The sequence below is a fragment of the Festucalex cinctus genome, chromosome 7 (assembly GCF_051991245.1).
Source record: "Festucalex cinctus isolate MCC-2025b chromosome 7, RoL_Fcin_1.0, whole genome shotgun sequence".
Taxonomy (NCBI): Eukaryota; Metazoa; Chordata; class Actinopteri; order Syngnathiformes; family Syngnathidae; genus Festucalex; species Festucalex cinctus.
In genome coordinates, this window is record NC_135417.1 from 5,932,898 (window position 1) to 5,957,567 (window position 24,670).

Below are 24,670 nucleotides of genomic sequence, written 5' to 3' on the forward strand. Positions count from 1 at the left end.
CGGCAGGTCCTATGGACTTGGTTACGGGAAAAGGCCCCACAAATCGCGGGGCCAACTTTGGACATGGTACTTTGAGCCTGAGGTGTTTGGCTGATAGCCAAACTCGCTGGCCTGGACGGTATTCTGGAGCCGGTCTCCTCTTCCGGTCGGCGGCCCTCTTTACCCGGTCTCCCTGGCGTTGAAGCGCCGTCCGGGCCGCCGACCAGACCTTGTGGCACCGACGGATCATGGCCTTGACCGAGGGGACCGTTGCCTCCTCTTCCAGTTCGGCGAAGAAAGGCGGATCGTAGCCGTGGACGCATTTAAACGGGGTGAGACCTGTGGCAGATGTGGGCAAAGAGTTGTGCGCGAGCTCGACCCATACTAGATACTTGCTCCAGGTTGTCGGGTTCTGGGAGACGAGGCATCGGAGACCGGTTTCGAGCTGCTGGTTCAGCCGTTCTGCCTGCCCGTTGGCCTCAGGATGGTACCCAGAAGTCAGGTTGGCTTTGGCACCTAGGGCTTTGCAAAATTGAGTCCAAAATCGGGAGACGAACTGTGGTCCACGGTCGGAAACGATGTGTAAGGGGAAACCATAAAACCTGAATATGTGGTGGATCATGATGTCGGCTGTGGTCTTGGCGGATGGGAGCTTGGTTAATGGGATGAAACGAACCATCTTAGAGAATCTGTCGACGACTGTGAGGATTGTGGTTTTACCATGGGATGGTGGTAGTCCGGTCACAAAATCCACTGAAATTTCCGCCCATGGTCTGGATGGAATTGGTAGTGGCTGGAGTAGACCCATCCGGGACTGGTTTGACGTCTTGTTGCGGGCACAGGTAGGACAAGCAGCTACGTAGTCCTTGATTGTGGTCTCCATTGCCGGCCACCAGAATCTCCGGGCGACAGCATACACGGTCCTGCGAACTCCAGGGTGGCAAAATAATCGTGAAGTATGGGCCCAGTGTATTACCTGAGCCCTCAGTTCCTCAGGCACAAAGAGTCGGCGTGGTGGGCATGACGTGGGGGGAGTGACGTTCCGTAGTGCCTCTTTGACGTCGTCCTCAATTTGCCACCTCATGGCCCCGACTATGCAGTCCCGGGGCAGAATGGTCTCAGGCTCGGCTTCCAGTGGTTCGGACTCGTGAATTCTTGATAAAGCGTCAGCCTTGACGTTCTTACTGCCGGGTCTGTAGGTCAGAGAGAAAACGAAGCGGTTAAAAAACAAAGACCATCTGGCCTGTCGAGGGTTGAGTCTTTTGGCCTGGCGTAAGTATTCCAGATTTCGGTGGTCGGTCCAAATCACGAAGGGGAGTTCGGCGCCTTCCAGCCAGTGTCTCCATTCTTCGAGAGCCACCTTCACAGCTAGGAGCTCCCGATCACCGACCGAGTAGTTGCGTTCCGCTTTTGATAATTTTCGTGAGAGGAAAGCGCAGGGATGTGTCTTGCCGTCCTCTTGACAACGCTGGGACAGGACTGCCCCAATACCAATACTCGAGGCGTCCACCTCCACCACGAACTGGCGCTTGGGGTCAGGGACTCTGAGGATAGGGGCATTAGTGAAGCGAGCTTTCAAGTCCTTGAATGCCCCTTCAGCTTCCGTGTTCCACCTAAATCGAACTTGCGGGGAGGTCAAGGCGTGCAGGGGGGCAGCAATGGTGCTGAAGTTTCTGATAAATCGCCGGTAGAAGTTGGCGAATCCGAGGAATTGTTGTACCTTCTTTCGTGAGTCCGGCGTGGGCCAATCCCGCACGGCGCTGACCTTATCCGCTTCCATCTCCACTTTTCCGGGTGACACGACGAATCCCAAGAAGGAGATGGAGTTGACGTGGAACAGGCTCTTTTCTGCCTTCACGTAAAGCTGGTGATCCAGCAGGCGTTGCAAGACTCGGTCCACGTGGCTTCGATGGCTTGCTTGGTCAGGAGAGTAGATTAGGATATCATCCAGGTAGACATACACAAAGTGGTCGATGAAATCTTTGAGTACTTCGTTAATCATGGCCTGGAAGACTGCGGGAGCGTTCGTGAGGCCGAAAGGCATGACCAGGTACTCGTAATGTCCCCGGGGAGTGTTAAAACCAGTCTTCCATTCATCTCCCTCGCGGATCCGGATGAGGTGATAGGCGTTGCGGAGATCGAGCTTCGTGAAGATTCTAGCTTGTTGCAGCTGGTCAAACACAGAGGACATCAATGGCAAGGGGTACCGGTTCTTAACAGTGATGTCATTCAGGGGACTGTAATCAATGCATGGGCGTAGGGATCCATCCTTTTTACTCACGAAGAAAAACCCTGCGCCTGCAGGTGAGGAAGACTGTCGGATGAGGCCGGCCTTCAAGGAGTCGTCAATATAATTGTTCATGGCTTGGCGTTCGGGTCCTGAGACCGAGTACAGTCTCCCCTTGGGGATGGTTGATCCGGGGATCAGGTCAATCGGGCAGTCATACGGTCGATGGGGAGGAAGAGTCATGGCCTTGGTTTTGCTGAAAACCTCCCGCAGGTGGTGGTAGCAGGAGGGAACGGTGTGCAGGTTCGGGTATTCCTCTTGAGCGGACGAGGCGAGGGACACCTGGTGAACCTGGGCTGTGGTGTTCCGGGGTGCGGGTTGTTCCAATCTGTGAGTCATGCAGTCCTTTCCCCACTCCAGAATGACTCCAGAGTTCCAGTCGATTCTGGGATTATGTAGACGCAGCCAAGGGTGACCCAGAACCAAAGTGGGGGAAGCAGAATGGAACACATGGAAGCGAAGGGTCTCGAGGTGCTGTCCGATGTGCACTTCCAGAGGTTCAGTGATGTGGGTGATTCTGAAAAGTTCCTTGCCGTTCAGCGCTCGAGCCTGGATGGTTGACAGAAGTGGCTCGGTGGAGACTCGTAGTTGCCTCACGAGCTCCCAGTCCATGAGGCTCTCGTCGGAACCGGAATCGATGAGGGCTGACAGATTTGTGGTGACATTGTGGTGGTTTATCTGCATTTGCGTGAGCCTGTGGTTCTTGGCGGGTCGGGGTGACGGAGGACTCACCGGTGACCCGCTCTTCGTGGTGCAGGATCCCACTAGGTGGCCAAGACCACCACAATAGAAGCATCGGCCCTCTCGGCGGCGGCGCTGTCGCTCCTCGGGCGTTAGCCGGGCCCTTCCCAGTTGCATGGGTTCCTCTCTGGCGAAGTCCACCTCTCCTGGTTCAGGTCGGGAAGGAAGGATGGGTTGCGGCCTTCCGGGCCCCGGTGGTCGTGACCAGGGGGTGGGTTCCTCCCTCCTTCGGAGTCCGCCGATCTTAGCCAGTTCCCGGCGACGATGATCGGTGCGGATGGCGAGGGAAATCAAGGCGTCCAAGTCCGCGGGGAGATCTACGGGAACCAGAAGCTCTTGAATGGCGGGTGAGAGTCCTTTCAGAAAATGGTCGTGAAGTGCGATGGCGTTCCAGCCACTGCTCGTTGCCAACGTTCGAAAGCGAACTGCATAGTCGCTGACAGATTCGTTGCCTTGCTGAAGTCGGCTCAGTGCTCGTGCCTTCTCTCGGTCATTGTTTTCTGGATCAAAGACTTGGCGCAAAGCGATTCGAAAGTCCTGTACGCTTTGGCAGACCGAGGAACCCCTGGCCCATTCCGCGGTCGCCCAGGTTTTGGCCCGTCCCGTCAGGTGAGACAACATGAAGGCCACTCGGGATCGGGCTGTGGGAAATGCCTGTGGTAACTGTTCAAAATGAATGTCACATTCTGTGAGGAAAGTCTGACAGCGTCCGGGTTCACCGGAGTATCGTTCTGGGGAGGCCAGTCTCAATCCTACCCCGGTGAATGGCGTGGTCGGTACAGAGAACTCAGGGTGAGGAATCTGTCCAGTGGGAGCTGGCGCTCGACGCCGTGAAAGGCCTACCAGCTCGTGGACCTGGCTGGTCAATTCCTCCATCCGGGACAGCATGGTCTGTTGGATCCGGTCCTGGTTGTTGAGCCGGGCCTCCTGGCTCTGCAGTGCGGCCTCGACCATGCCTGCTGGGTCCATGCTGGCCGAAGTGTACTGACAAGGCGGGGTCAAGTAGGACTCAGACGCAGGCGTAAGGTAGGCCACCAAGGCAGCAGGTTTATTTCCGGCCAACAGAGCTCTCCTCTCAAACTGAGAGGAGAACAGGGAGGGGAAAAAATGGAGAACAAAAAGCGCTCCACTAGGGAGGAGAAAACAGGCAAAAGGTACTGGGGACAACAGAAAGCGCTCCGCTAGGGAGGAAAAAGGGCACAAGGCAAAAGGGGTAACTAAAGGCGCTCCAAAAGGGAGGAAAAGGCACAAAAACAAGGCAACAACGCTAGGCAACATGAACGAGGACATAAGGACTGTGGGACGCTTCCATGCACTGACGGTGACACTTCGGCAACGGAGGGGAGAATGCAGGTGGCTTTTATTGTTTGGCTTGATTGGTGGCAGGTGGTGATAATCATGGGCGGGGACCGGTAATTAGGGAGCGGCAGGAAGGGCAAGTGACCTGGGGTGAGAGGAGAGTTAGATTTTCAGGATAAGACAGGAAACATGGATACCAAAATAAAAGCATGGGCCATCACACCGGTGGCGGCGTGACACCTTCCCACAATATCGTGATAATTATCGTATCGTGACCATATTGTGATAACATCATATCGTGATGTTTGGGTATTGTCAAATCCCTATTTATGTTGCGTATGAAATGTGCTATAGCCTAAATAAGTTAAAATTTGCTTTTTATAAACCATAGGTACGGCCTAGGTACTGTACTGGCAAACGTGTAAACAATGTGAAATGTTTTCATTTCTTATTGAGGCCCCTGAATAGTGTTCTGTCTCGATTTGGGATCTTTATTTATTTATGTATTTATTTCAAAAGTGCTATTCACAGGAATTTACAGTAATTGTCTTTTTGTGCCTTGTGATTGGCTGGCAATCGTACCACCCACGACACTTGTAACACGCGGTGGCTGATCAGCCGTGGACTGCGATGCTGGTAAAAAATGGAGAGCAAAAAAAAAAAAAGAGACTGGAAGTCTACAGGTTTACTTGATTAATATATATATATTAAAAAAAAGTAGGCTTCTTGGTGCTACCACATGTCACGGTTACAAGTCCACGTCATCAAATACACTGACTGCCAAACGAAAAAGTGCTGCATAGGAATAACAACAACAAGGAGGTGCCACCTTGTGGCATGGTGCCATACTGCGGATTGTTACACTAACGATGACAAGCACCATAGTAAAAATAAAAAAAAATACATATAGATATATGGGTCTTTAACAGGATGGAGAATCTCTCTCTGAATGTTCTTTGAATTAATCAATCAATTAATCAAGTGTTACACCCATCTGTACCTTTTAGAAAGACAAACCCAATGCATACAAGTGACCATGGAAACGATTGACCTTAATAAGAGGAGAAATTTTAATTTGAGCCACAAATGACGTGGATTATGTTAGACAAAGCTGCCTAAAGTGTACATACAGAAAAATGATTGTATTGGATTGTTAGTTATTTACTGTATGAAACGGTTAAATAAACCATAAAGTCCCCCCAATCATGTGCACGTGACCTACTTTGTCTCCCATTTATTTATTACATTACTAACAAACCAGACAAAGACCTTTGCATTGGATTTTCATTATGTTTTCCTCTCGCAATTGCCCGGGGGAGGGCCGACCTGCTGATGATGTCTCGTCCAAGACTGTGAGAAACAATCTGTGCGAAGGTTAACCCAAAATTAAACTCATCGGGCTTGAGATGACTATTTCCAACAGGAAAACATTACAAAAACACTTTTAGAAAGCTGGCAGGAAACATGCCGTTGAACTCTCTGTTATGGAATGTGGTGAAATGTTCAGCCTTTTTTGTGGAGTCTGTTAATTAGAACCCTGACGGAATACAGACGCAGCGCCGACGCTATTGCAGAAACGGGAGGAAAAATTCGGGGATTGCCAACAGGGGCGTCACATCGTACCACCTACACGCTCAACTTTCCTCCATGTTGAATGTTTGTCATTAACTTTTTTTTTTTTAATGTAAATCACATTTGAGTGCGTCAAAACTTCCACTGACCTTGCAATGGATGCTTGGGGACTTTTTAAAACGAAGGACCTTGTGGGAAGAAGGTTCTGAATAGACGTCGGCATTTGACCGCTTTAGGATTTTGCCGTTTTTGTAAGCATATCGTTCATTTGCTCCTGGCTCATCAATTGAAATCGGAGCCGCGTTGCAAATTTGCAAGAAATTGGCAACAAATTTTTGTGTTCCCGACCGCAGTTCGGTTTGAGAAACTTTATGGTCGTCACTGGAAGTCAGCATCAACAAAAGCTCGTTTCAACAGATGCTTCGGAGAGTGATGAGGATTTACCTGTTCTGACTTCAAGCGGGAAGATAATGATGGTCGACAAATGGAGTGCACTTACCTCGCGCTTTACACCATCACAGTGCTTTACACAGGATCACATTCACCCGTACGCTCCTCAGTGATTTGCCCAAAGACACGTTGACAGCACACAGTCAGAGCTGGGATTTGAACCAGTGACCCTTCGATAACTGGCTGACCCACTCTACCATCTTGAGCCTGTTAAGGAAGACCACAATGCAAAAATAAAAAATCTATACATAAATAAAAGTAAAAATTAAAAATAGATATATAATTCAAAAATTAAATACAAAAATAAATATAAATGGAAATAAAAACAACAAATAAACAAATAAAGTCAAAATAAATACAATTAAAAAAAGCAAGATTCAAAAAATACAAATAAATGTGGAAATAAACAAAAATATATATAAATAGAATTAAACGTCAATCAAAAAATAAAAAGGCTCTGCTCTCATATTTATTTCATGCTGCAGACGCTGTCAGCATGAAATGCGTCATGAAATGTTATTCAAATGAGGGGGCGGTCCTGGACTGAAACCTTTTGGGGCATATTCACTAAAGGTTTGCGTCACCTTTGCACGGCGCGAACCGGGAAAAATGGAGCAATTCGCACTAAACACGCGCAGATGGGGAAATCCGTCACTAAGCGCGCTGCCAACCGGATTGCGCCACGGTGCGCCGGTGTTATTTGCGCGGATGTAAATTAGGTAATTTGCACACATTTGACGCAAAATATGCCCACCCCAATGCAAATGAGACTCAGCGTCTAATTCACTAACGCCGGCGCTGATAGCCACACGGAGTTCGCGTGACGCAAATATCGCTTATGGAAAGCATATATAAATTTGCCGCGTCCTCCATCCTGGGTTCATGACAGCAGTGCATGGCACGGTGCATGGCCCTCTATGGCGGATCACGCACAGAGAGAGAGAGAGAGAGAGAGAGAGAGAGAGAGAGAGAGAGAGAGAGAGAGAGAGAGAGAGAGGGACATTTTTCTATGTTGGTTTAGGACACATACAGTAACGTAACCCGGGCTGATCGGCAATGGCGCGAGGAGGCATTTTACGATCATTTGCCTGTGCCAGATGCAACCTCTGAAAATATATTTTTAAAAAACAATCGACCAATCATTTGTACTTTATGAATGAATGACGTCGTTGTCGTCCTCTCTGCTTAATGGTACTCTAAACGCTTACTCTTGATCCAACCTCGCTTTCTGATAATGTCATCTTTCTCGCAACTGTTACTATAACAACCATGTCCTTGTCGCAAATCCATTGCCATGTGTGGTAAATCAGGTGCAAATTTGCTCCAAGCTGTCAGTTTTGTGGGCGTGTTTGCGCCGGTATATGATTAGGACAATATCCATAGTGAATAGGTGAGTAACTGGGGGCAGACTGCGGGGGAAGTTGTGGTGCAATATTTCGCGCTATTACCGGACGCATTCTTAGCTTTATCACAATAATGATGTTTATTTTCTTTGTCCAGGGCACCGACATCGCCTTAATCATCAACTGTTCCATCAGCCTGTCCACCGGCTGTCTCCTCATCTTCATCATCGCGTTCCATTACAAGGACATCAGGGTGAGTTCCTCTGTTTCCAATCGTTTGGATTCACCCGCGGCACTGTTTTGATTTGCGAGCTCCTCATCAGGGTGTGACCTGCCATATTTTTGTGCAACATGCCAATAAGTGTCCAAAACAGTTTACTTTGACTTGGAGGGCAATTGTTGGAGGTCTCGCTCCACTGATGGTAGTCTCAACACCAATTACACATGCTCTTTTTGCTAAATTTATATATAATTTAGAATAGAAACCCCTGGTGAAAAATTTGACCCACATGAGCATACACATTATTTGAAGCTGCAACGTGTTTCCAATCCACATGTTCGGTGTGTGTGAAGTCAGTATACATGAAGGGATTGGGCTGAGATTAAACACAATAAACACTTTCTCACAATTACAGCATGCATGTTGTCATTATGTGCAACACAAAAAAAGGGCAAAAAAAAAAATCCTTATGTGGTGAACTGCACTCAGTCGAGGATGGACAGAACCGGCACAAACCTTCTTTGCTGGATTTAATACTATCAGAGGCAATGACCTACATTTGCACCCTAAATTTAAATAAAACCCACATCACCACTGACATCAATTGAAATGAAAAGGAAAAAAAATCTTCAAAAAAATGCTGATAAACATTAAATATAACGTCATATTTTATTTCAGGGAGCAATCAATGACGTCACTGATCGATCAACAATTTTGCATAAAATGCTCAATACTGTCCGATCCCGATCCAGCAAAACAGATTGGTGTAAAGTCTAATATATAAAGAGTGATAAAAATAATAATCAATCTAACTCTGCAATGACTCAGCAGGATCGATGTACACTTGTCATATTTCTTAATGACATACGATGAAATCCATCACACACATTCATGGAGCTACAGTGGCAGATATACGTTTTTTTTTCAGTGTCTGATTACATTACATTTATGGAATATGAGTTATGCGGCAAAATCCAGCCGTTTTTATCCATCTCAGGGGGAGGCCATTTTGCCACTTGCTGTCGACTGAAGATGACATCACGTATTGCTCAGCTCTCAAGCGGCGACCAATCACAGCTCACATGTTTTCTGAAGCTAAGTTGTGATTGGTTGTTACCTGAGACCTGAGCAACTATGATGTCATCTTTAGTGACAAAATGGCCGCCTTCTGATATTGAAAAAAACTGCTGGATTTTGCTACTTAACTCATATTCCACTAATGAAATTTTAATCAGAATACCGTATTTAGGGTAGTGGGACTGCATAGATTATTATTATTATTGTCAATATTTTTTTTCTTTGGGGGGGTGTTAAGTTCCTCTTTACGTTTAACTAATAAAATAAAAATAATAATACATTTCCATTTACCATCCATTTTCTGAACCGCTTGCTCCTCATAAGGGTTGTGGGGGGTGCTGGAGCCTATCCCAGCTGGCTATGGTCAGTAGGCGGGGTACACCCTGAACTGGTTGCCAGCCAATCGCGGGGCATAATAATACATTTAAGTTGTATTTTTTTTTTTTTTTGCATAAAGTGCATAATGATGCTTACATTTTTCGTCAGGCTTTAGATGGTTCTCTGCTACTCTAGATGATGTACAGGGCACAATTATGTACTCTTGTAGTTCTGTTTTTGTTTTATTTTTATTTATTTTTTTATTTTAAAATGTTGGTGATTTTAATCATAATTGTCACGTGATAGTGGTGCCATTAAGAGGTGCATTCGGGTGGGTAAGTCTGCAAATTCCAAGGCCTCAACTGACTGTTACTCTTAAGGCAGAGCAGTTTCTGTTGCACTCCTAACTAAAGTGTTTTTAAATGTGGTTAGAAGCCGTGTGTGATACAAGGAGGAGTCCACGCATGCTGAGAAGAGATAAGGAGGAGCTAACTAACACACTCACAGTGTTTACCTTTTTTTTTTTTTTACCCTTTATTGTTAGTAATAACAAACTCATCACATATAGTACATTAATGTTTTGATTGTTTTGATCAGTCAGTGCAAGCAGAGAACATTAACCACATTAATCATTCATGGCGACAATTGTATATGTATTGCTGTGCGGATGTTTGTTGTTGTTTTCTTGTTAAGCCAAAAGTTGTTGTCCTAAAAGATTATCATTAAATTTTTTCTCTCTCATCTCTTTAATTTATGAGCATGACACATTTTTTGCATTGATTTTGACATTGCATTTTTTGCACTGATCCCGACGTATTTGTGTCATATATTGGCAGCAGCATGAAAATAATTAAATGAAATGAATATTCATTTCAGGTATAAATCTACAAAAATTCCCAAATGTCTTTCAGCTCTTCATCATCGATCAGAACCAGGTGGACTGGCGTATTGCCATGACCAGCCACCGGGTTTTCCTGATCACTGTCGAGCTATTAGCGTGCGCCATCCACCCCGTGGGCACCTACTGGGAGATGGGCCTCCACGGGAACTCGTCTTCCTCACCTCCACTGTGTGACTCCAACCATCACAACTCGGCCCTGGCCGATTTGGAGCTGCTGCTGTCGGTGCTGATGTTCCTGCGCCTGTACCTGGTGCACCGGGCCGTCCTGCTGCACAGCAAAGTGTTGCTGAGCGCATCCTACAGGAGCATCGGCTCGCTCAACAATATCAACTTTACCTTCCGCTTCGTGCTCAAGGTGTTGATGAACAAGTATCCGGCTCGCACCCTGCTGGTCTTCATCCTCTTCTTTTGGCTCACGGCGTCCTGGATGCTTACCCTGTGTGAGAGGTAAGAAACACATGTACACTATAGATCCTAATTAGGGATGTTCGATGCCAGTTTGAGTACGCAAATTTTGAGTAGTCACCGATACCCAGTTACCGATACCAATAGTACATTTTAGGGGTGTGAAAAAAAATCGATTTTTAAATATCCATTTTTGATGGAAAAATATTCAACAAAACGTCTTACTTATGGTTACCCCGGGTTTTCACTGGATGCGGTTGCGGTGCGGTTGCGGTGCGGTCCGGCGACGCAAGCAATTAGATTCCATTCATTCGAATGGTGCAGTTTACACCGCTTGCGGGTGCGTTGCGTGTCGACTGCGGAAGGCCTGCGGCGTGCCGCAAGCCTTCCGCAAGGATAGCCTATTTTCTATTTTTGCCGGACGCCGCAGCGGTAGGCCTCCGGCAAATGGCAAGCTAGCACAAAACACATCGAGCGGGACAGGAAGACCGAGGCAGTTTCAAAATAAATTTCCGTTTACCTTTCAGAATAAAACACTCGCCAGCTCCTATTTCTCAAGTTTTTCAGCAAAACGTGACGTGGGCGTCGCCGGGCCATGTGCTCATTCACGGTTTAGACACCAGCGAACATGGACGAGGAGAGGTTTATATTGGAGGTGGAAAACCACAAAATAATATATGACACGGCACATCCTTTTTATAAGGACTGTAATGTATTGTGAGTTTGATGTTCGCGATTGCTTGTTGTGCCCGTCTCGCTTGCCGTACTGAGCGGCAGCCGGACGGGGAAGACAGAAATAAAGAGTGGACCCGCACTGACCCGACTCTCGTTATTAATATACTTTACAAGGACAACCAAAAAAAGGATGCTGCATGGAATCTCATAGCAGAAGAAGAAGAAAATGTTAAATAAAAAGAAGTCCACCTCTCGTTGTGAAATGCCACATGATCGCGCGCGCGCGGTCCCGCGAGACACGTTGGGAAGTGGGCGGCAACGGAGCTGCCGGACCGCAGCTGTGCGGAGCCGGTGTGGATTGACAAAAAAATTGACCCGTCCGGAGCACGCAGTCATGACGCACCGCACCGCAACCGCACCGCAACCGCATCCAGTGAAAACCCGGGGTTAGAGTTCACACCTTAAGCATGGAAAAATGTTATACTAATGGAACATTCAGCCTTAATATTTTATTTCAATGCTGTTCAAATATGAAACTGTCTGTTAAATACTAGTGTTGTTCCGATACCGTTTTTTGGCTCCCGATACCGATACCCAGCTTTGCAGTATCGGCCGATACCGATACCATACCGATACTTGAGTTTTTTTTTCCTCAACATGAAAAAGCTGACCTGCCAGTGGTTCAGAGCTTTCAAGGGCCAATAGGATATCTTAGATCGGCATGCAGTGAACATTTCACATACCAATGAATGTCATGCACAAGCAAGACACAAGATGCTGCATCCAAAATCCTATATTAGCGTTTGAATTAATGGTATCGGCATGTTACTTGTGAGTAGTCACCGATACCGATACCACTGTTTTAATGCAGTATCGGCACCTCTGCCGATACCAGTATCGGTATCGGAACAACACTATTAAATACAGTGGCTCACAGTTATAAGGCTGAAGTTTCAGATCAATAATACATGTTCATACAAATCTTACAGTGTACAAGATTACTGATAAGTATTTTCTAAATTTGAGTAAAAAAATAAAAATCGCAACAATCGACGTATAAATCCGTATCGGGATTAATCGTATCGAATCGTGACCTATGAATCGTGATACGAATCGAATCGTCAGGTACTAGGCAATTCACACCCCTAGTACATTTGATACATACACAATGTTTTGCTTTTTATGTTTTTACTAGGGGTGTGAATTGCCTAGTACCTGACGATTCGATTCGTATCACGATTCACAGGTCACGATTCGATTCGATACCGATTAATACCGATACGAATTTATAAGTCGATTGTTGCAATTTTTTTTCATTCAAATTTAGAAAATACTAATCAGTAAGTTTGTAGAGTGTAAGATTTATATGAAAATGTATTATTTATTTATCTGAAATTTCAGTCTTATAGAGGTTGTAATCTGTTTCATGTTTGAACAGCATTAAAATAAAATATTAAGGCTTAATGTTCCGTTAATATAACATTCTTCCATGCTCAAGGTGTGAATCCTAAAAAAACAAACAAAAAAAAAAAAACCCGATTCTGCCGATTATTGAATCGATTCGAGAATTGCGCGATGTAGTATCGCGATATATCGCCGAATCAAATTTTTTTTAACACCCCTAGTTTTTACTATTAACTCATTCACTTGCAACCATTTTCACAGAAGCAATCCCGGCTGTTTTACTGGATTTTGACTGATTTTGCAAGGCCCACAGAATATCATTTTATATTTCTATAAAAACATGGAACCGACCAAAAGAACGATTAAAGTCTCTTCTTTCCTCAGGAACAAAAATTATACTTCTCTCTGTTTCTGTTTTGCAACAATTAGCATTAGAATATAGCTACGTTTAACACATTCACTGCCATAGACGGGTTTAGACGTCAAAGATTATTTTTTTTTTCCTGGACTGGCAGTGAATGAGTTAATCATTATTCACAAATCTATTTAGAATTCTGAGTAATTGAGCTTTTTTTCAACATGGCCCTGTTTGATCTCCTTTGCTCTGCTCCCACCTGCTGGCCGTTTGTGTTATAGCTACCATTTCTTCAACGGTCAGTCAACAGCAAGTGGCAAAATGGCTGCCCCCTAAAGATGGATATAAACAAGTGGATTTTGTTTCTGAATTCATATTTCGCAAACACAATTTTAATTAGAAAGACGTATTAGACTAGTTGGTGCCCATAGAACATATTGTCAACAAAATGTTTGACTTGACTTCCCATTTCAGCACTGTACTACAGTTTAATAAAAAATTTTTTGGTTGATTCCTGTCCGCTGCAGGCAGACTGCAGGCTCGACAGATCACATGGAAACGGCCTTGTGGCTCATCGCCATCACCTTCCTGACGGTGGGCTACGGCGACGTGGCGCCCAAGACTCGCTGCGGCAAGTCGGTGTGTCTCTTCACCGGAGTCATGGTAACTCACTCCGCTTTGGTGCCCTTTTCTTTCCGAGCCGCAGCGCCTTGTGGCCTCAGAGATGCTTTTATCTCGGTTTGACTTGCTGCGAATGATGCTTCTCTTGTTTATGCGGACACCAACTTGATAAGAAAAAACATACAAGATGTTCTGTTCTGTTTCTTCATGTTGCATCGTGTGCAAAATGTTCCTTTCGTAAAGGTCTCTCCTGCTTCGTTTGCCTTTTCTGTGTCTAGAAAGCAATCTTCATCTTTACTTTAGTTACTTAAATCAAATTTATGTACTTTCATCCCCTAATATTGTGTTTTAATCCTTATCATGATTTATTCTTGATTCTTCTACCTTTCAATTATAATACTTCTATTCCTTCCATTTATCACTCTTTCTAATAGTGGAATGGCTTCAAAAATTTAGTATGAGCCATTAAATTAACAATTTTAATTTTATTCAATGCAACAGTGTTTTTTTGTTTTGTTTTTGTTTTACCTTTTTTGATGAGGATATTGTCTAATGACCGGATCCTTGTACAGAACCGTGTTAAGACCTTGGATTACTATTAGTTGTGTAGTTTTAGCAATGCACCTGTATAATGACCATTTTTAAGTGGTGAGCGGTCATAATAAGATATTAATGCGACCCCTCCAAAATAAAATCATTGAAAATATTTCTGTCAGTGTCCTCTAAAATACAATACTGTAGTTCTACTGTTTCATATAACAATAATAACTAATAAATATTTTAAGTACAATTTTATAGTATTTTTAAATTATTTATTTTATTTTTAAATGACCCCTCCTCTTATGTTTTTGTCTTTGGTACAGCAAAAATGTTCACAGGTCACCGTGACCTGCTGCATGTTTTGACTTTGATTTTGAAAATCAAAGCATTTTAAAATCAATTAGTGTGTTGTACTGTTTAAAAAAAAAAAAAAGGTGGGTGTGCATATAGGGTTATACATTTTTTGCCTCCTATTTAGTCCCTTGTGTCACTGTTGGGTCATTATACTGTATGTAAATTATTATTATTAACTCCAATAAAAAGCGATAAAATTTCCTATTTACATTTAAATCTAGTTTTAACTTTAACATGGGTAAATTTCTCCAGTGATTTAACAGGAGAGTTAATTAACATGTCAGAGGAAATAATTAAATGAATGCAACAAAGCTTAGACTTAGATTTAGACTTGGACTTGACTTTATTAATCCCTTTGGGATGGCTCCCTCTGGGAAATTTACATATCCAGCAGCAATAAGAACAGATAATAAAATAAAAAATAATTCAATCGATCAATAAGTAAGGTTTTACACCAGAGATTGAATTAATAATAATAATAATAAAAATACAAATAATAATAATAATAATAATAATAATAATAATAATAATAATAATAATAAAAATACAAATTAAATCAATCTATAAATAAGGTTATTACACCAGAGATTGAATTAATAATAATAATAATAATAATAATAATAATAATAATAATAATAATAATAATAATAATAATAATAATAATAATATAAAAAAACAATAAAAATTCAATCAATCAATAAATAAGGTTATTACACCGGAGATTGAATTAAATAAATTAAATTACAGTACAGTACAGTATATTTGAATATTATTTCAAGATACTTGATATCATAAGCGCTCGGTGGGCCGGATTAAAGAGCGGGAAAGGCTTGTGTGTATGCTTTGGGGAAAACGTTCCATTGTTCCATCATTTCCTAATAATAGGATTTTTAAATAGCAAAAACGGGTTAAACTTATCATGCACGATCTCAAACAAGTTCAATATCTCATTCTCATGGGAATAAGTAAGAAATGGTTTGGTTGTGTTTCATTGCAAAAGGGCAGAATAAAAAGGGAATGTCCGCATGGTGACCGACAGGTGTTAAAAGAGGAAGTGGGCGTGCGATATTATGAGCAAGAGCAAGAGTGAAGACTGACATTCACTGTGTTAGCAGTGTATGTGTGAGAGCAGATGAGTTTCTCTGCTGATGTGGGAATGAGACTGTAGTACAGCGGAAAATCATTTCTATTTCTCCATCAGCTTTTTATAAGCGTCTCCCCTTATAAGGCAAAGCTTTCCAACCTCTCCATTTTTAGGGTCTTTTTATTGCCTTTGGCAGCACTACAACGAGGGTGTACCATCCTGTGCCCACCGCTCGGAAAAGATAAATGTCCATTTCCCAACGGAGCCGTGGTGGGAGTCAGCGAACGGAGAGCTGCGCACACCTGCAAGATGGTGGAAAGAGGTCGAGGCTGAAGAAGTGTTATCTCGGACATGGTTCAGGCAACGATTGAGAGTTTTCAAAATATTTGTTTTTTTACCAAAATAAAACAACAAGGGCAAACAAAGAATGTGAATGTTGAATAAAAAAATACTAAATTAAAATAAGTCCAAAAATAAGACACAAAGTAGCAAGCCAAAACTGCACTCTAAAAACAGTTGGGTCAAAAATAACCCTTTAATGGGTCAAAAATACACAGATCCTCTACTTGGGTCAAAAATTGTGTCATATTATATAAAACAACTCAGAAAGTTGGGTAAGACCATCTATTTGGGTAAGTTTGACCCACTTTTGCATCAAAAATTGGGTCATTTTCTATAAAACAACCCAGAAAGTTGGGTTAGATCCTCTACTTGGGTGAATTTGACCCAACTTTAGGTTAAAAAAAATAAAATTAAATAGAGTAATTTTGTATCTAATGACCCCATAATGTTAGGTCAGATACTCCACTTGGGTTAATATGAATTTTGTATAAAACAACCCATAGAATTGGGTCAGATCTTCTACTAGGATCAATTTGACTCAACTTTTGGTAAATTAAAAAAAAAAGAAAAAAAGAAAAAAAAAAAAAACAAACAAGAAAAAAAAAAGAAAAAAAAAGAATCATTTTGTATGTAATGACCCATAATGTTGGGTCAGATACTCTACTTGGGTTAATTTGACCCAATTGTGGGTGTAAAAAATAATAATAATAATAATAAATAATAATAATAATAATAATTTTGTATAAAAGAACCCATAAATTTGTGTCAGATATTCTACTTGGATCAATTTGACCTTTAAACTTTAACCTTTGACCTTTAGTTTAAAAAAAAAAATTGAGTCATTTTGCATGTAATGACCCATAATGTTGGATCAGATATTACTTTGGTTAATTTGACCCAACTTTGGGTCAAAAATTGGGTCATTTTCTATAAAACAACCCATAAATATGGGTCAATTTTTGATCCATAATTTGGTTACTTTTGACACCAACTGTTTTTAGAGTGTGGAAATTGACTCCCAAACAGGAACATGACAGGAACCAGAGAACTAAATACAAGCAAAATGTTAAGAAGCGGAACACCTGGACAAGATATAAGGGGCTGATTGGCAGACATGGGCGGAGCTACGTGCCCACGCATAGGCCACCCTACATCTAGGGTAAAATGTTGATACGCTACTGTAAAACTGTAGAACAAATTTACAATGAACCTCGATTGCATAGGGCTCTACTGTGTATACTACCTGTATATGGACAAAAGTACAGAATAAAAAGATAGAGCACCACTTTTGAGTATCTGCTGGATTTTGACACCTAGAGAGCCTTCAATGAACCTAAATGTTACAATGTTGGAGGAAGCTGCACCACACAAGCTCGGGGAGAAGATGAAAACGCCACACAGGAATGACATAGCCGAGATGAAGATTAAGTGTGTGACCAGTAGGCTGTTGCCACTGTGTACGGTTCTTCGGCATGCTGCTGGTGCTCTGGACCATGTTACATGAAAACATTGTACAACACTAAACAGGAGTCAATAGCAACAGCAGGATAAACTGTTTGGCACACAGTAAAGATTTGGCACATACTTGGTTATGCTGTTCCTCCAAAATTATGGTATCATTTTTACATACTTCAAAAAAGCTTTGATAATTGCCTATAGACCCCTTCAAAGTTTGTAAACAATGTGACACAATTTAAAGGGCGGGGCTTAGCTGGAGGCAAAAACACCGGTCAGCATATTTTCACAGAAAGTTCACGTCGGAATGGACGCGGAAAACGGCCATTTGAGTTAATATGTGAGTAAACTGACTCCCCACGACCGTGAATTTTACTTTAAAAACTTAACTCTGACTAATGGGCCGATATTTACTGACTCCTACGTACTCACGCACTGGATAGATGATTTAATCCTACAAATATTTGACAAGAAGTTATCGGAACCATTGTGGGGGCTTTCGCCTCGACAAAACTGAAACATACAGCTAACGTTTGGTTAGCTAGCGGTTAGCATTCGCGCATGTAGTATGTAAACACTGACTTTTTGTAAGTCCGTGCATGTAAAAAGAATCCCACAAAAATAATGATTAACTTAAGTAATTTCAATCACAACTAGGTTTAGCCCATATCATTGTCTAGGCTGAATCTGATAGTTAAATCTTACCTGATATGAAGTAGCGAGCATTGTTGATGATAGCCTCAGTCCAGTCCTTTCGCCTAATCGCGTTTAACCACAGCCATCTGCGATTACTCTGACTGGCAGAGGCCGGGACGCGATAGAATTTCAAGTTTTGGTTGGTGCTTTTACGGTTCTGGCAACGAAAAACACAACAAGACGACATTTTCTACAGACAACCGGCGTTGTATACTTCTAGCTGCACTTCCGTTACCTCCAGCGGCAATTTGTTTTTGCCTCCAGTAAACACCGTGACGTCATTGTGACATAGGCCATGAAGGGGTCTATAGATGTCACATGATGGCGGCAAAGGACTACTTTTGTCTAAATAAAGCTCCTCACTGATCATCAACAAAGTTCTCTGGCACAAAGATGTCATTGGTAGCTCGAAAACAATATTGTTATTGTTTACTTTTCAGCGAATAAGAGGACAGACCCTGACAAAATCAATGAATTCTAAATCCCAAATATGCAGGGATTCACCATCCTGTCTCACATTTTGCCTTTACATTTCGGCGTCTTTCACTTTACTTTTGTCCAAATAGTGTATGTGACTCAAATCGGATGCTTTCTTACGTTTTTCCTTTGCTCTTCCCTTTCTGACGCAAGCTGAAGAGAAAACAAAAAGGTAACATGTGCTTTTGTTATTAAATGTGGTGGTCACCGAGTTCCAGCAGTGTTTTTCAGTGTGTGTTCTGTGACGTGTGTGTTTGTGTTACAGTGTGTGTATTTTTGTTTTGTGGTCCGTCTTAATCATTCTGTCTACCGCTGCCCAGCAAAAAGCAACGAGATATTCTCAGAGGAAACCTGCACTATTATAGCTGTGCCACACAGCCTTGTGTTTAACTATGTGTAAATACAACTTTGATTTATTGGACAAAACCATAAGAGGTATGAGAAGCGACACTGACCTAATTTTTTTTTCCTTCAAGAGGAATATGTCACCAGGGTCTAAATATTTGTCGAGAGTTTATTAGATGTCGTGTGTCTAATAGCCTGTTTTGTGTGTTTGTTTTGGTTTTTAGGGTGTAGCCTGTACTGCCATGCTGGTCGCCGTGGTAACCAAGAAGCTGGCGTTGAATAAAGGAGAGAAGCATGTGCACTTTTTTATGCTGGACATCCAGGTCTCGAAAGGGGTAAGAGCTATGAAAACGCATTTGTAATTCATGTGGCATTCATTTAACACAGTCATATAACAATCAATTGCCAAAATTGCGATTTAATTAGCGAATGGAAAATTGTGCTGTAATGAAGTCACAGGTGGAGTTGTTATATTTTACTGTGAGGCTGAAGAACAATAAAAGAGGAGGGAATTACAAATTGTACATGTGCTCGTATATTTAATTACAATATTTTGTGAGTGAGGTTATGTATATGTATTTTATGTATTTTCCCCCATTATTAAGTATTTTAACGGTTAATACGCTGATATTACGATTTTCTTTTTTAATGCTAAAATAGTTAATATATTTTTTTCAAAATTATTCATGCTCAGCTCAATACTTTGGCCAGCATGGTGGCAGAAGGGGAAACATGACCAATTTCCACGTGTCATGTGCATGTTTTGGTTCGTAGGGCTTTTCATATTTATTTTTAGCCCGCCCAACCTTTTTACAGCCTTTTCAAGGCGTCAAACAGAGGAAATCATCTTTAGTCCGGAAAGCAACTTGTGTCAGTTCAGGACGGCGGCAGTGATTGGCAGGAAACAGTATGTGTGTGAGTGTGTTTATATAAAGGTAGACCTCAAATGGCGGGGTCAAAAATGACAAACAAATGCATTTTGAAGATAAATAGATATATAAATATACAGATAAAATCGGGAAAGTAGCAACCTTATTCATTTGATTATTTATATACTTTATATTTCAAAGTTGTAGGCATAATACCAATGCATGTTTGCGAGTCAGCGAGTAACAATACAGAGTTGGCTAGCTAGCTGTTAACCATTAGCCACTCTGTGGGACTCGGCATCAGTTGTGGCTAACGGCAGGTCGTGTGAATATGTGCCTGTGTTTATTTTGCTGCCTTTATTCAATAAAGCCATTGAAAGTGTTGAAAGCCTGTGAAGAGATTACAATTCGTTCTAATTAGCGGTTGTTTTAAGTTAGCTAGCTAGCAATGTTAATTTTAGCATAGATATGAAGCGCCTAGCAATTTAGCTTCTTTTATTTGTGTGAAATGGCTTGAGCTCATGTCACTCGGTTAAGTAGTAGTAGTTTTTTAGTTTTAGTAAGTCTTTAAACACAAAAATAATACCAACATATTTATTGAGAAAGCAAGAGGAATGGATAACAAAAATATTAGACCATCCAATGTGTCAATCCCTCTGTGTTTACAGTAGGTACTGTAAATAACGTCATTTTTTTCCCCTTCAAATTAGCAAACTTAATTTGCCATCTCACAATATACATCCTATAAAATTAGCCTACTGCTGCAACTTTCTGTGGCATTTAGAAGCAAGATTACAGAGGATGACATTATATTCTGTCTAAAACTAAATTGTGAGTTATAATTCTTCTTCTTTCAAATTGACACGTCACAGTAAATTGCGTGCCACCATCTTGTGGTCAAGAGTAGAATTACACTCAGAATAAACAAGAAATTTCACGGCCATGAACCACAATGGAGGGGATTTACTATATCTCAAAATCCCTCAATACAACAAATAATACATAAAAAAACAAAGACATTTAAATGACTCAAAAATCTGTGACAGAAGGAAGCCACAAAAAGTGAGGGATGAGGGAATATAGGATTCCAAGGAAAAGGTGATGGAGAAGTTAACGTAACTCTGTGAGCATCTGCGATTGTTTGTGTGTCTTGCAAAGGTGTGACTCTGTTTGCAGGACTGAACAGGACTTATTAAGTGGTTTCTTAGCACTTGGGAAAAGGGAGCCGCCTAATATACAAACAGTTACAAAAAAATATTGCCCTAAAGCTTGTTCGGCCTCATTTAAATGACTTCTTTTGTGAGGTGTGAGTCATAAGCAGTATTTCTTAGCAAACGGGTGCCACGTTCACTGTTTTGGAGGATACAACCTTTTCCTGTCTTCCAGTGGCTGCATCCTGTCACAAGGTGCATCTTTACACATTGCTCAGTGGTTGTTTTGGTTCTTGTGTGTGTGCGTGCATCCTTCGAGTCCAGATTTACACTGATGGGAACAAGGGAAGACACCTGGATGCGGACACTGACAGCCTCTATTAATAACCCTCGCAGTGGGGCCGGCGTGACATCATCACAGGGCAGCTATGGCGATTGAACAGGAAAACAAAGCATACATGAAAGAAAAAAAAATCAGAGTGATGCAAGAGGTGGCAACCTTGCGTAAAGAGCAATAGGAGCAGTTTTGCTTCCGTTCCAGCGCAATTTTTATTTGGTCCCTGTACATGGGGAAGGCCTGCATAATTGCTGTTGGCAAATTCACATATTCACGGATTTAAATTTTCTTTAACCTATCCTCCTTTATTCACTAAAAACGTACCTATTGGCTGCTTTGTGCTCAGGCCAACGCACTCAAAGTATTGCTTTGGCATCATCTTGATACCAATGAACTACATTGAAGTGAATTGAAGAGCGCAAGTTAGACACTAGTAGTGCTTTGCTTCCATCTTGTGGCATCGATGGGCATTTAAAATTATTTTTGGGGGGAGGAGGAGGGTGTCATTTGCGTGCAGATTGTTGCTATTCGCTGCAAGGCTCTCAGGCTTTCCTGTGACGAGTAGTCACCCAGCCACAGTTTGGCTTTAGCCCCTTGTGCTAGCTAGCTTGCTAGCTAGCTCACTAGCAGGGATCTGAGCACTGGGGAGCTAGCTAGGGAGCTCTCTAGCTAGCATCATAGTGAAAGGACTACAAAATTCAAAATAATGACATTAAATACACAACATATTACAGAGGTGGCAAATCCAGGTCCAGGTGCTAGCTAGCAAGCTCCGTACTCCCTAGCTAGCTACACCGATGTTCGTTTACCTGCTAGAGAGCTAGCTAGCTAGCACAAGGGCCTAAAGCCAAACTGGCAGGGGTTTTACTTTCTGAACCTGGATTTGCCACCTTTGCTTAATGATAACATGCAATGAGAACGGATATTAGCATAGATGTTACGATAATTTTAAACCTTCAAAGATCTGCTAAACACACAAACAAATCATTATGGTGCATTCAGGACTACTGAGAAGACAGAAAGTTGCCCACTTCCCCAAAAATCCAGCGACTGTTTTTGGCAATAATTGAGCATTTGAGAAACATTGCCAACAACAAAACTCTTTTTTTTTTGCATCGAATAACGCACAATGTCAGAGAAGGAGAAGTATGAACTCTTTAGCCTTCACTCTTATGTCATAAAAGTCATTAACAAAGCTAATTCATAGACTATCTGTCCTCCACACTTGTTGTGCAGATCCGCCACGCTGCTGCAAACGTGCTGCGGGAGTGCTGGCTCCTGCACCGAGCGAACATGACCAAAGGATCCCGAGGAGAACATCGAAGACACCAGAGATGTCTTTTGGAGGCCATCAGAGTGTATGTTACGACAGCTACAGGCAGGATGCGTATGCGTGTGTTTGTCTTTCCTGTGCTCTTCATTTTTTGTAGCATAAACATGTTTTAAAGACTAGCGTATTTATTTGAACGGATTGTGTCATCAGTCCGCAAAGGAAGTGCCAATAGGCCTCCTCGAAGAAGTTTCTCGAAGAGCTGACAAGTATTTACATACTGTAACTTTGTGTGTGCATCCTGTTCATAGAATCTTGAATTGAATCAACAATTATTTGCGTCTATAAATAACAATCTCAAATAGGCATTTGTGATTACGGCACCATCGATTTATGTAGTGCTCCACATTGTTTTTGAAAAACTCCAACTTGTTCTCTACAGATTTCGTCACTTGCGCCTCAAACAGAGAAAACTGCGCGATTACGTCAGCGAGATGGTGGACCTCCCAAAGGTAAACATTGATATTGCTATAGCATGTCATTGCTAACGCCTTACACCTGAGAAAATGAAGAAGAAGAAAAAAAACAACTATGCAGGACTTTCCCAAAACAACAAATGTGATGTTTAGGTCTGTCAATAGGTACTCAAATAGTAATTAAAATGTTTATTGAAAACGTCAGTTGGGACTTGGGCCATTTCAAAAGAAGTTTTCCATGGAGAATAAACTCAGGATACAGAAGGTTTTCCGGCAAGAAGCACTGATGTGACTGATTGATTTTATGCGGAAAACTGGCTTTGTTTCCTTGCAGGTGCACCTTCTCTCTGTACTTTTCATGACTAACTTTCTGTTAGTGGAACATGAAAGTCTCCCTTCCTGCAGAAGGAGCCTTGAAGAATTTTGAATAAAACTGAGCACTAACTAACAGACATTTGTAGGTTACTTGTAAAAGTCTTCCTCCATACATAAGATGTCTTTTAAAAGGCCTTTCTAGATATTTTTTTTTCTTCACAAATCTTGTTCTTTTACTATTTTTTCCTTTAGTAATGTTAAACTATTTTTTTGTGTCTTTACATTGCCTCACAATGTCTTAAATTATTGTTTTTTCCCTTTTGCTGTTAAATGTCTTAAAGGTGGCGGCCATTTTGTCACTTGCTGTCGACTGAACATCAATGACATCACAGTTGCGCAGGGATCAGGTCATAATGACCAATCATGGCTCAGTTTATGAGCATCACATGACCAAACGCAGAAAACAGGTGAGCTGTGATTGGTTGTTGCCTGAGCCCTGAGCAACTGTGATGTCATCTTCCGTCGACAACAAGTGGCAAAATGGCCGCCCCCTGAGATGGGTAAAAACGGGTGGATTTAGCTGCTTAATTCATATTCCGCAAACACAATACTAGTTAGAATGACATGTTTAAACTAGCGGGGGTGCATAGAACACATTATTGTAAATATTATTTTTTTTACTTGACTTCCCATTTAAATTCTTGTGTTTGGAATATTTTTAACTGTGAAACACATTGAGCTACCCTGTGGATGAAATGCACTATACAAATAACGCTGCTCTGCTTTACAACATGAAAAACATAAAAATAAAAATAAAATAAATTGCTACATACGTGTTTAGCTATTGGCTGTAACAAGGTTTGCTCTGACCAACCAATCAGAGGACAGAAAAATGCTAATGTCATCGAGAGCTAGCATGATTACTGTAGCATCCTGCCATCAGATAAAAAAACATAAATATTGTATTCATTTTTGGGACTTAAACAATTGAATTCGTATGACCAGATGCAGATGATCATGTGCGACCTCAGCGCCAATTGGAATAACTCGTATCGGGAGCTGGAGCAGCGTATCTTGTCCATGGAGCAGAAACTCGAAGAGCTGAGTCGCTGCTTCCAAGAAACCTCCAAGCTGCTGTCTCAGGTCTTACGTCACCGCAACCAAGAGATCAGGTAAACAAAGCCCACAACACTTGCAGTTGATGCTGTGCAGATCAGCAACATGACAAAATAGCCGAGAAGGGGCATCATAATAAAGTGGCGGGCCGTGCATTTGGTACCCAGGTCCTTAAGTGGGGACTACCTGACTTAAT

At 42.2% G+C, this 24,670-nt stretch overlaps 1 protein-coding gene across 2 annotated transcripts in view; it reads left to right on the plus strand.

Annotated features, from left to right (window-relative positions):
* The window catches only part of kcnn4 (potassium intermediate/small conductance calcium-activated channel, subfamily N, member 4), a 33,833-nt gene that overhangs the window by 6,818 nt on the left and 2,345 nt on the right, over window positions 1–24,670 (plus strand). The window contains exons 2-8 of one of the 2 annotated variants that reach the window (XM_077526786.1): window positions 7,829–7,924; window positions 10,198–10,634; window positions 13,554–13,689; window positions 19,165–19,275; window positions 22,534–22,655; window positions 23,010–23,079; window positions 24,364–24,530. In XM_077526786.1, coding sequence (XP_077382912.1) covers window positions 7,829–7,924; window positions 10,198–10,634; window positions 13,554–13,689; window positions 19,165–19,275; window positions 22,534–22,655; window positions 23,010–23,079; window positions 24,364–24,530 — 1,139 coding nt within the window. Of the gene's footprint in view, window positions 1–7,828; window positions 7,925–10,197; window positions 10,635–13,553; window positions 13,690–19,164; window positions 19,276–22,533; window positions 22,656–23,009; window positions 23,080–24,363; window positions 24,535–24,670 lie in introns of those variants that run through there. The other variant, XM_077526787.1, reaches the window with a different exon arrangement.